This window comes from Ammospiza caudacuta, chromosome 1, assembly GCF_027887145.1.
Source record: "Ammospiza caudacuta isolate bAmmCau1 chromosome 1, bAmmCau1.pri, whole genome shotgun sequence".
Lineage (NCBI taxonomy): Eukaryota > Metazoa > Chordata > Aves > Passeriformes > Passerellidae > Ammospiza > Ammospiza caudacuta.
In genome coordinates, this window is record NC_080593.1 from 46,790,983 (window position 1) to 46,804,284 (window position 13,302).

The 13,302-nt window shown below is 34.0% G+C and overlaps 1 protein-coding gene across 1 annotated transcript in view; it reads left to right on the plus strand.

Moving 5' to 3' along the window:
* The window catches only part of BBS9 (Bardet-Biedl syndrome 9), a 285,911-nt gene that overhangs the window by 59,765 nt on the left and 212,844 nt on the right, over positions 1 to 13,302 (plus strand). The window contains exons 13-17 of the mRNA XM_058825345.1: positions 1,404 to 1,506; positions 2,430 to 2,534; positions 4,514 to 4,528; positions 7,991 to 8,131; positions 10,308 to 10,403. Of these exons, the coding sequence (XP_058681328.1) occupies positions 1,404 to 1,506; positions 2,430 to 2,534; positions 4,514 to 4,528; positions 7,991 to 8,131; positions 10,308 to 10,403 (460 nt within the window). The remainder of the gene's footprint in view (positions 1 to 1,403; positions 1,507 to 2,429; positions 2,535 to 4,513; positions 4,529 to 7,990; positions 8,132 to 10,307; positions 10,404 to 13,302) is intronic.

A 13,302-nucleotide genomic window follows, 5' to 3' on the forward strand; every position in this document is an offset into this window, starting at 1 on the left:
GTTCTTCATGAGAGCTGCTGCCTGTAACTGATTGTAAAGAAAATGTGTGTATGTGTGCACATGCATGTGCGTGCAAGTGTACTTTTTCCTCAGTATTGCCTAAAAAGGATCATGATTTTTACTTTTGACTTTAGGATGATCTTCTAAGAATATTAATGGATTTTAATTTTTGAGGACCTTGCAAGTTCTCTTTCTGTCTAGAGTTACTGAACTGTTTGATCCAGATCCCCTCAGACTAGTGTGGTTTACTTGTACTTGGTCCAACATCTTTCTCTGCATTTTTCAGAGCTAAAAGTGATACAGGATAAAACCACTATTCTGATAAAGTCAGTGATAAGTTTGCTCAAGGAAGTTCAAATGAGTGATTCATTTATATATTTCATAAGCTTTTTTAATGAGAAGACATAGTTAATTCCCCATTCTCTTTTCTTGTTCATGCATCTTGTACCTTTAAGTGAAACAAAAATAGTAAATGTAGGAGTTACCACTAATTCAATTTTTTCTAGAATCTTTTTACTGCGATAACTGGTGTATTGTTAAACCTAAATCAATGTTGATGTTAATTAAGTTAGTAAAAGTAGTTTCCTAACACTTGAGTAATTTTATAAGTAATAATAAGTAATAATATTCTAAATTGATTTAACCTGGCTGTAGTGATCTCCTTGGTAGACCAGCAATGCAAAATAGGCAATATTAGAAATATGGTCTCTGTCTATGCAGACCGCATTCAGATCTCAGTCACCACTATACTTTCATTTTAGATATGAGTTAGGGACACTGTTTTGACATCCATTGGTTTTTCAGTGGAATAGCTGTGCACAATAGAAGAAATGAGGGACACTCTATGTTTAGCTGAGCTTTCATTATCTGGAGTTGTTGTGCTGAACATCCTGTATATGGATTTTCTTATTTTGTTTGCAGTAAAAAAACCCCAAAACTTGAAGTTATTAAACTGCATTTCTGTTTGCAGTTAAAGAAAGTAATTTCTTTGTTTATCTTTGATTTTATTCTTCTTGGGATTTTTTTCACTATCATCACCTCACAAGTGCAAAGTTTTATATTTGTTTGCATTATAAGGAATGCTCTTGACACTTGCAGGGTGTTAAGCCCTCAAATAATACTTTAACTTTAGTTTGTCTTGGTTTAAAATGACAAAGAACATGAGAAATCCCCTCAGGTTTATGTGATCTTGAAAGTTACTGTGCATCATTATTGACTGTGAGTAAATAAGAATTGTAAAATGAAAATACTTGTTTTGAAGTTGAAATTTTAAGTCCTTAAGTGTTGTTGCTGAATTGGTCTTTGCAGATTTTTGTATCTTTCTATTGGTTATGGATTTTTATTTCTGCTGTAGAGATTAATTAGCTGCTTCCTTTAAGTATTCTGTGTGTCCCCTGATCTAGATAACAATCCAGAGCAGAGTGAAAGCACAGAAGCCATGCCTGGCCGTGTATGTGCAAGCTCCATTAGCAGTGACCTGTGACCAGTTTGTCTTCGATGATTTAGGTAAATTATGGCAGTGCCATCACAGCTGTTGTATTATTCTGTTACTTCTTCTGAGGTGTGAAAGGTATAGCCCAGCCTTCAGTGAGTGCATTGTTGCAGATATAAAGTGGTTAAAGCAATTACAAGTTTTCCTTGGTGGCAGGAAGATGAAGTAGGAAAGAGTGGAGTTGTTTCCTTGGTTGTGATATGATGTGTGACAGGTGAAGAGAGACAGGGTGGCAGCTTCATGATAGAGGCAAAAAACCCCCAATTATTCTGTAGAACTTCTGTAGTCCTGGGTTATTTTGTTTGGCTGACATTTCTGTCTGTATAGTAATGCCAGTCTTGATCTACAAAGAGGGTAAGTTTGTCAACTGGGGAACAGTCTACCATCTGTTCCCAAAGCAGAATCAGCTTTTTGAGGATCCTAATTTTCCACACTCTTGTTGGTTAGGCTGCAGGTAGGGTTGTCTTTAAGACTATGTGGAGAAGCTGAAGGTCAGACTAGTGTGCTTGCTGCTTCAGTTGGAACTGCAGGCCATTTCTGCTCTGAAATGAGAAGTAGTAGTCCCTGTTGAAACAGGGCTTTACTGACTGCTACTTTCAATTGAAGGGGCAGTTCTTATATTTTCTCAACATGTGATAGAAGCAAATCACTTTGTAGAATACCAAAATTACAATGTAAATCTAATTTCTTTTTGTATTTGCCATGTTCAGTGTGCTGAATTGTTTTATAGGTTATGCTTCAAGGTACTTGGAGGCCCTAGTTTGCCTTTTACAAATTAAGAATTAAAAATAAAGTCTGTACACTGATTTGATAAAAGTGATAGAGAAATGATAGAGAAATGATCATAATTTAGTAAAATAATTCCCACAGTGCTAGGAAATATGCTGCTTTCATTTGGATGCTTCTGTTAATTGATTTAATTTTGTGTCGTTTTTAGAACCAGATTCATCTGAAACTGTGGTCTTGTCTGTCTTTTTGAAGGAGAATTGTTCTCCACCAGAACTAGAAGGAACTTGTATGGTTTCATATAATATACCAACAGGTAAGCCATTGGAGACTTGAAAGTGATGTGCCTTTTTTTTTTTGAGGCCTTTTCCCCTATGTGTTTCTTATAAATCTTATTTTGAAATATACTAAAGGCAGTAGTAATTAAAGAAATAATGTTTAGCTAGTCTTCAGTTTTAGTTAATATTTTATGTTGCATCAATTTGTGTAATTGGTCTGACAGAGGTAAAATCAGAAGCTTATTGCTTGGGAAACAGCTGTACCAGCTTTCTCACCCTGTCCTATCGACTTGTTTCTGTTCAGTTCCACCTCTTGGAGTGAGAAGCTGATCACATCTTTATGACTATTCACCCTTCTGGTCTGCCAGCAAATGGGATGATAATGCCTCCCCACAGAGAGTGAGATCTGAATAAGCACTGGGAGTGATTATTCCTCACTTCCTTTTTAACAGATGAACATAGTCATTCCAAATAATAAACTAAGCCCAAGAAATAGAAACCAACTCATTATTTTATGAAGTTACAGTGTCCTAGTGATAGAATATGTAAATTTATTCTGCTATCCATAACTGAAGGTTTATTAGCTTAGTGTTTTACACTCAGCCTTGTGAATGTGTCAGGCTACTGAGAAGCTGTATTTAGGCAGAGCTTCCATGTTAAATGTGCATAAACCAGTTTAAGCTGTCACTTCTTCAATTCTTGCTGCTTGGCTTTGCTCCTGCACCTCCTCCCCTGTTGTGGTCACACAGTCACCAGTTGTTTCTCAGCCAGATTTGCTGATTTGGTTCACTGTGCAAAGACAGAGCTGTGCCAGCACAAACGGAGTAGATTGGCATAAAAGAAGTGCATGTGTACTAAGGGCTTCTGTGGAGGGTGGTAGTCTTGAGTACCTTATCCTATATCGATACTTTTATGTAAAATTTTTCTTTGTATCACTTCACACTTGAAGCATTGTGTTTATGATGGTAGTCTTGGCTGTGCGGTGTCTGAAATGTTTATTTCTAGAAAAATAATGAAATGGGTGTTTCTAAAGAAAAGGAAGCCCTCCCTTTTAATTGGGAACCTGCATGAGCAGCTTGTACAACTTCAGTCCCTCTGTCCTGTGATTCTGACTGCATATTCCTTGTGAGATGCTGTGCATTCATAACTGTCCAAATTAGTGATGTGGCCTTAGACAGGTTTTTGGAATGACTGAATAGATAGCACACTACCGAGTGTCTTGTATCCTCTGATTTTGAAAGCTTGCTTTTTGTTTTGCTGGTCTTGTTTCTGTAATTTTGCTTCCTAAGACTGGAAAATAAATGTGTTATTTCTTTCAGGTAATGCTAATAAAGCTTAAATTATTTTAGATATTAAGTTGGATTTTGCAACCCTTTTGGTTAGGGAAGTAAGAAAAGCTTGCATCTTCAATGTCTTTGATGGTTTATATTCTATTAAAAAAAGAACAAGCAGACATGACAACTAACATAATTATTAAAACTGAAGAATAAAGTTTAAAAACTTATCTTGGTTGAATTTCAAAGACTTGTAAGTAAAGGAACATAATTAGGGTTAGGGCTAGGATCTGCTAATTTTTTTGATATTTATTTAAATAATTAATTTGACATAATTCTGTGAAATTACATACAAATACTAGTGTTACTTGGCAGTCAAATTCCTCAGTGTATTACCCTAGTAAACAAACTTTAAGACTTTTGTGACTTCATTTTATCTGAACAGAGACTGTTTCCTCTTTAGTTTTTCAAAGATATCCATATTTGTGTCCAAATCACTCTTCAGTCTGTCTCTGTGGGATTCAGACAGCTGAAGCTTGATGAGTCAGTCACTTGGATGGAGTTGCACTATTGATGAATATGGTCTCATGTCTGGTTTTGGCTAGTATTATGTCTTTATGTATTGTCTACTTAATAAATGTGGCTTAAGATTTTGAACCCCTGTTACATTTCCTTTTTTTTAAAATTTGATATTTTCCTTTTTTTTTTTCCCCCATTTTGTCCTGTTGCTGCTCATATGGCAGAGCTCAATCCTGAAGGTGAGTGAATGCAAAAATTGCCAAGTTTTATGAATGACAGTGTATGCTGAATTAAACAGATTTGGAAGGGAGCTGTTATTTTGCGTATTATTTCTCTGAGTTCTTATTATTCTTGGTTTGATGCTATGAAGCTATGAATATAGAGAACAGAAGGTCATAAGGACATTTCTTGGTGAAGCACATTGTACTTTCTCATTTGTAACATGGGAATTTGGCGTAAGTATTAAGTTCCTTGTACATTGAGATTGGAAATTGGAAACAATTATACTTTCCAATATATTTTTTTCCCCAGGTTTAGCAGCTAGGCAGCTAAATTATATCTTTGGTGCAACTGAAACAGCAATTAGGCATTTTTGCTGTTTGGACTGAGTAGCTCTGAGGATGATGTCACAACATGTCTTCATTCCAGTTTCTATTGCAAACATGATATTCAAGGCTGCAAGGCTGCTTTCTGTCTGAGACTACCAGCAGTACAAAACTTAGCTGTGATTGTGGTAGATAAAATTAATGGATAAGGTACAATTAAGAGACAAAAAATGACTGGAAAATTAGCTTATGTATGTGCAGACTAAAAAGAGAAGGGTGGTTTTCAGTGTAGTTGTAGATGTGTTGAAAAGATGCGCTGCTTGTAGAAGATATTTTATGGACTTTAAAAATAAACATATTAAATACAATTAAATACGTCATGTTTTGAGAAGGTAAAAAAGTTGATTGTCATAGATTTAGATATCAACTGAAAGGGAGTTTCCAGTTTTGCAGTTTTTCTAAACAAAAGTTATAGATGAATATATTAGAGTCTTATTTTTCAATACTTATGCTCTTTTGAGCTTACTAAGTGCAGTAAAAAGAAGCAGAAAGGTAACTGTTACTGTTCCCCTCCTTTTCTGGTTTCTGGATATTTCAGTGGACCTTGAGGTGTTGTACAGGTAATAGATGCTCAAAACATCTCAATAAGATACTGCTCTTGACAAGAATAATGTTACCCTGTGGTGTGTTTCTACTAGACAAAGTAATTTTAAAAATTAATGATCAATAAACTGTATAAAAACAAGTGTATATAGTTTGAAAGAGTACTATTCTAAAAATGAAGGTTGGGTTTTTGTTTTAAGAAGTATCAAAACAAGATTAAAACCTTGTCCTGAGGAGAATATTGCAGAGCATGTTAAACTTTCTAGAATTATCTGTGACAAAATCTTTTTTGGGTTACTGTGGGGTACACTGCACTACATAAACTCAGGGTCATCAAAACCAGAGCAAATATTAATTCTCTGAATATTTAACATGCCAAATTGGGACATCTGAGTTTTAATAATTTTTATCATGCACATTAATTTATATTTCAAATATAACTAAATAAATGCATGAGGAATTTGGAAATGAAATAGTATCTACAGGGCACGGGACTGTTTTATTACTTAAGTGCATAGTATGCCTTTAAATACTAGCACCTTATGAGATAACATTGAACATCATCTGATTTTTTTCAGATTAGAGGAGAATCTGAATTTTTATTTCCTTTTTTTTTCTTCATTATAGTGCTAAAATTGTGTATCATGCAAAGTACCACAACTCTAAATGAAGTGAGATGTGTTGCTAGACAGAACATCAATGGGTTGAGGAAATTGTGCTTCCCACACATAGCTACTACTTTGTTTCCTTAGTGCCATTTAAAATTCTGAAATACTCTGAAACATTCCCCAGCAAGTTTTAACTGTAGTGATAAATTTTGTTGCAGCTTTTTGGTTTGTTTTTCTTATATGTAACTGTTTCAGATTAATCAACTAGAAATCTCCCCAGTTTCCTCCAAAAGCTAGATAATACCTTATTTAGTTTTGTTTTGACCTTTGTCTGAAATATTGAAAAGTTATGTTTATGATGAGGTAGAGTGACAGAAGACCATGTAGAAAAAAGCTGGTCTGAAAAAAGCATGAAAAATGTCTTGTTTTAAATATAAATATATATCAAAATCTTTTTGCCTACTTTTGCTACTAATATTTCCTGTTGATAAATCTCCTTATCTAAGTTTAATACTAAGATGCTTGTGTTATGCTGTCATCAAGAAAAATTTTACTTTTCCCATCAGATGATGAAGATACAGTTGAATGAGTCATTCTAACAGATTATGGGTTTATTTTCAAGTATTTCTTTAGGAATTTTCCTTGGAACCTGGAGATACTCCTAATTTTGAAGACCTGTCTTCAGTTTGAATGAGTCTTCTGCTCAATTTTCTATGATTTTATATTTATAAGCTGCTGCATAACAGTTACTTGGAGGCTTTATCAGCCAGTGAAAACAGCTTGTGAATTGATAAGCACAGGGAATAATCTGAGCCTTATGATAGCATTTTTTCCCTGACATGAGTCTTAGAAGTAATTTTTTCATTGGAAGAGATCTGAGGAGCAGCAAACAAACAAAATTACTAGCAAAACAGGTTTCTTGGATGGCTATTGAATGTTTGAGCTCAATTTTTATACTCTCTGTGTATACCGCTGTGTACCTATCAGTTTCATGACTTTTCTGACACCAGCTTACTTTATTGTCTGTAAAAATCTATTATGTTAAACAAGGTTTTCCTGTCGGTGCTTCATCAAAAAATTGTCCTTAAAAGTCCCACAATCTGTCTTCTCAACAGAGCAAGTACTCCATGTTTCACAGCAGTGAGCACTTTTGCCTTTTGCATAGAACATACCAGGCAATCTCTGACATGCCAGCAATTTGAAACAATATTTATATCTGAGAAAATTTTGACACATTCAAATGTGTTTTTTAAATGTTAATGTTAAAACTTCCTCTTTTCTCCTTCACCCATTCTGATGAAATTGCTTGTGATAGTAGATCCCAACACTGAGGGCAGTACCCAGTTTGTTCTACAGTTCTGTTTTATTGTGATGCAATAAGCTGAAATACAGAATTTAATATAGATTTAGGATGTATCCATTGGATACATTCTTTTTCTAAGCCACAAACCTCTGACAGATAATATGAAGCATGCATAGGTGTTATTTAAGAGTTTATAAAAAAAGAATAAATATACTCATAAAGAGCATTTGGTTTGTGCTATTCCTGATGAAAATGTTGATGCTTCAATTCTGTATTTGAAGCATTGGGAGTAATTGCAGTGTTTTTTTTTATGTTAAAGTGGTATTGTTAGTTTAGAGAATTAAATAAAACTAATCTTCATTGCATGTTAATTAGTCTAAGTATAGTATGCAGTAGTTTTATTAATAACTGTTATTTTCCCCTCTACATAAAGATGTTCACTTGAGAAAGTAATTGGAAGTATTCAAATTTAAAGATATTTTAGGTGGAAAATTTTAAGAAGAATGAGAATTTTATATAGTTTTGGTTTTAAGACATTCCTTAATCACATTAAATATCTTGTTATACCTCTTTGAGGACAGCAGTAGAAAGTATCCTGTATTCAGAATGTGGAAATGAAAAATCTGTGTTCTTTCTTTTTAGGAATACCAAGAGTTTCACAGTGTAGCTTCAGTTTGCCTTTGAAGTTAGTTTGCTTTCCAGCTCAACCTTCAAAAGCAGCAAACCACAAGCTAACTATTGATACCAACAAACCTCCCATCAGTTTTGTCACCATTTTTCCAGGTAGGCTTTTAAATATAAAAGGTGTTAGAAGCTCCCAACAGGAATTGTTTGTCCATGTGAAGTAATGAAGTAATTAAAAAATCTTATGTTAGTATATTAAAAAAATATATTTTGGAAGAAATGATGACATAATATTTCAACAATAATACACCTGGGGTAGTATATCCATCTCTGGTAAAACTGCAGATTTCTTTACTTTGTATAGATCTAATTTTTATGTATGCAGACAATAACTTTGCATAAAATTACTTAAGCAGTGTTGTAATGGGGGAATCATGGGCGTTCATTTAAAAAAGGGTGAGCAGGGCAAAGCAGGAGTGGTAAATGTTGTATGTAAGGGGTACATTTGCTTTGGAGGATGACTTGTGGAATATTTGATGTATCAGTCTGAAGCTGATTGTATTTAATAATTTCAGTTACCTTCTTCAACCAAAAAGAGGACTTGAACATATTATTATTTCCTGATGTGCAAAACCAAACTATGTTCTCTATTCAGCATTATATTAAAGTAGCATGAAGGAGAAGTTCATTTCCACTTAGGACTGGAGGAAGAAGAATGAAATTGAATACTATAAAGTGTAATGTTAGGAAGATAAGTTTTGCTGTAATTGTGTGCTCGCAATTGGAAGAGAGAGGAGGTGGAAGTTACCACAGGAGTACTCTGTGGTACAATATGTTCTAATCATAAGCAAAGAAATAAAAATTGAGGATGCATTACACAAAATGCTTCCATGGAGGAAACCAATATCATGTTACTGTGCACTGGCAAACTAAGTGCTAGTTGCTGATATTAAATAAAATATAATACATATAACTCAAAAGTGGAGAAAAATGTTATCTAGAGATTTCAAGAGAATGAAAGGAAAGTGATTCATTTTGCTTAATAATACACAGGCAAAAAAACCCCATAATACAGTTGACTTCAGTAAATATTTTGTGGCTATATCATGGGTCTAGATGATCATATTAGCACAAGAAGAAATTCATAAACAGGGCTTATAACATGATTGTGAGTAAGTTCAGTCTGACAGTGATTAAGTTTTAGAAATTCAGATGACTAAGGTTCTGGAACAATTTGCTGAGAGCTGTATGGGCCAACAACTTTACTATTGTATTTTTAAGGATTAGCTGCATCTCTTTAAAAGCTTATATAATATATTTGTCTGAGAACAGTGATGTAGGCTTTGTTGGTGTGTTGCTGTTTCTTTGTTTTGTTTGTGTTTTTTTTGTAGCATGATTCTCTTCATTTTAAGGTTAAATATAGCTTTACTCTCAACTGGATGGGCAACATTTTTTTAAGGGTCTCTATTTTGAGGTTTTTAATAATGAGCTTCCATTATGGCTAAGCAATAAGGCTTTCAGAATAGCACATTGTATTTTATTTTTAGCCTAGGGATTCATTGTTGAGAATACAAAACAAAGCATATGACCAAGAAGGTATTGAAATGTTCTGATTTCTGTTCATTTTATTTACAGTGATTAAATAAAAAGAGTATGCTGTTTATTATGTTGATATTTATTATTTTGATGTAATTTGTGAACAAAATTTGTATTGGTAAATGCAAGAAAAGTAGTATCCCTTCTCCCTTTTTTACCTTATTTTCAGGAGAAGTAGTGGGAGTAGTGGTGACAAAGAATACTTTTAAAAATATAATATTCTGAAATTAATCCTTTTAAACTGGTATAATGCACTATAGGGAATGAAAACAAAGATGTGCATGGATGGACTTTGCAGAGTAGCTAGTTTTAGCACGCTGAGTGTTTGTTTTGCTCTGTGCTGAAAGCTAAAAAGGGAGTGGGCTTAAGCATTTTAATGATAATTTCTGCAAAAGTTTTACGTAAATATCTGAATTAAAGGTGACCTTGCATCTGGTGAAAGTGGTAGTCTTTGGGCTGTACAATAATTGCAGTTCTTTTAGAATGTACGGACTGAACCTCTGGGAAACAACTTTTTGTTTTCAGGCTGAGGAAGGGAAACCACTGTGTGGCTCACATTCCACGTGTGAATGAAGGAAGGGTGTACCAACTGCTGATATTTGTTACTTTTGAACCCTAAGAAGGGAAACAATCACGTTCAATTGCTTGTACAAAGTTTGATATAGTCCTGGCTATGGACTGAGGTTTGCTGAATGCCAGTGTCAAATTACAGAAAATGATATTTAACTTTCTTTTTCAGACTTTGTTGATCCGTCTGAGGGTGACCAAGCAAATGCTCTCGGATTTCAGTTTTTAACTGGTTCAAAAACCACTCTTCTTGCTTCAAAAACATCACGTAAGTTCTGTCAGTATTAGAGTAAAAGAAGCCTGATCATCAGTTAGAATATGTCCAAAATGAAAATGTGGATCGTACAAAGAAGGATAATCGGTGTTTGTAAATAAACACAGGAATTTCAAAGTGTTAATTGATGGTTTCTTACCTCCTTTCAAGAATAAAATTGTAGAACAAAACAAAAAGTCATACTCAAATTATAGTACACTGCAGTGGTAGTTCTCTGAAAAAATTGGATTTTCTTAAAGCTTTTAGCAATGTTTTTATTCATAAACAAAATCTGTCATTATAATAATGGAAAAACCCCTCATCTTAAAGGAATTTCAACATCTGTGTTTGGAATTAGTCACCTACTGAAGTTTTTGAAAGGGATTAAAAAGCAAGTTTCTAACTTCCCTCTGACTTTGAGTCATCCTTCACTTAAATTAAGCATCAGACCCTACTTGCTCCTCTACATCTGGGTAAATCCCCATCTCTTCTCTTTATGGGCCTATATATCTTTGTAAGTAAGAGATTATGGATTCAAGATCCTTCTTATTATGTTTAAAGAGTGTATGAACATGCATGTAGATAAGCTGTTACCTGGTCCAGTATCTCTTGTATAGGGCAGTTTGTGATTTAAGTAGTCCTGTTCCAGCCACCTAAATTTGTGCTCTTTGAAAGAGATAGGTTCTCTTAATTTTCAAGAGTTTATGGTCCTGCTCTGTACAACTGCTCAACTTGCTAAACTCTTTCTTGGCATGTGCCTTGGAACCACATAAGTTCAATTGTGTTTAGCATTTTCCATGCCAGCAGAGCACAAAGTGTTCATTTAATACAGCAGACTACAAATTGAAAAGCTAGAAAAGCAACTGTGCACTGCAGAGGGTTCAGTTGGAACACTGTGTGAATGCTTTGTGGAAACTGCTTTGAGTGAAAAATCACAATTTGGTTTGTCGATGTGAAATTTTTTCAACACTGAGATAATATTCCTTACTGTTTTCAGAAATCCATATTTGTGATGGGCTATATAAATATTGATGGGGTCAGCTGTGAGCTGTGAGATAATATTTAATACCTTTTCTAATGTAATCATATGTGTTAAAAACAGAAACCATCTGGAGAGTAATTTTCATTGTACCAAGAATTGTTTTATATTTCTAAGGATCAAATCCATCTGTATTGTTTTTTGTATGCATTATTTACATGCTGTTTTATTGTTACTTTGTTTTTAATATTTCTTTGAATAGGAGATCTTAAACAGATTTAACTATACTAAAAGTGCAATAATAGTTTTTAAATACCAAAGAATTGAAAGGATTTACAAATAACTTTTTCCTGGATTTCAGTTTAAATCTTTGATTTGGACTTTTTCTTGCATAGTTGTTAAATCTGATTGCTGTAAGGACAAATTTGTTTCTGCGGAATGAATATGTTTTAGTTTCTACTGAAGGCCATAACTTTTAATCACATACACCCCTAGCCCCAGTCTTCAATCTTTTCCTCTCAGGTTTGTTTATTCACCAGCTAGGAATGACGCTTGCAGTCTTAGAATAAACTTTCCCACACTGCTTTACTTGTGAAGTTCACTTTACAAAGGAGCTTCACAATGTCTGTTTCTCTTAGTGTGGCTACTCATTTACTGTGTATGGGAATCCTAACTTTAGAAAACAAATGAGTAGTATGATGTCACTTTCTATGTTAGCAGCCTGTTTCCAGCATCCACTTCATGCATTGAACTGAGTTGGTTAGAGAAGGTCTTAGGGGGGGAATGTGCTTACTTGAAACGTAACTAACTAAAACTTATTTAAAGGTAGATATTTGTAAGAACTCTGATAGTCAATCATAATTCAGAATATTTTTATAAACAGAGACTGTGGATTATATAAAAGCATTTTTTTGGTAGAATATCATGATACTGAAATGACTGTGCTTGACTGAACAGATCTTCTGTGAAACTAATGAATGTTGATGAAATTATGTATTATTTGGTAGGTGCTTACTCTGCTATGTAACACTGAGTTTATACTTTGTAAAAGCGCTTATGTAGCATTTTAAATGAGGAAATGTTCTTCAAAAAGAAACCTCTATGTGTAGATAAATTTTTACTAGAAGTAATGGTGTTTCAGAAAAGTAAAAGAAATTGTTAAGGTCAAATCTTATTTCTGGTTTTCTATGAAAGGACTTTATCATGGACAATGGAAGAAGACCTCTTTTTCCAATATTCCTTATCAAATGGACCTTAAGTTCTGAATGGAAAGAGCTGCATGTAGCAATGAAGGTTATCAGGTTCAGTTGAGTTTCATTGCTGAAGCTGCAAATAGGAGCAACATCTGTTTTCATGTTAGTTTTTAATTCTGTTAGCTAATCCCTTTTAACCAGTGTAGCAATTGAAGATATTACTTCAACTTTTCAAGACTGCTGCAAAGAAGCCCAGCCTGAACTATGTACTGACAGAAAATATATATTAAAAGGTAGCTTGCACCAGCTAGATTAAGACTTCAAGGCATTTTTTTGGGCTGAAATTTTTAAAATTGTCTTTTAATCAAAATTTAAGGCTTGACTGCTAACTGTGGCTGGGGTGTTTTTCTTCTGATGTGGGTTTCCTAGCTGAGAAGTGAACTGAATCTTCTAAAGTTCCTACTGGCTGAAAAGTTGGAATGCAGGTTGTACTATTTGGACAGTCTGTTGTAGTGTGAAAAGACTTGGTAAGCTATTTAATTTATTGGTGCCCGTTAGTTTTCTGCTTTTCTGATAGAGAAATTTCTGAAAATCTGTTGTAATTTTCTGTAATGGAGCTTTTTAACAAAAAGACTACCACAAATTGGTTAACCATCATAAAAGCATGGGATGATATTTTTCCTCTTTCACTGTATTTATGTTTAAAGCATGTATTTAACTACAGTTTAACTACAGATTCTCA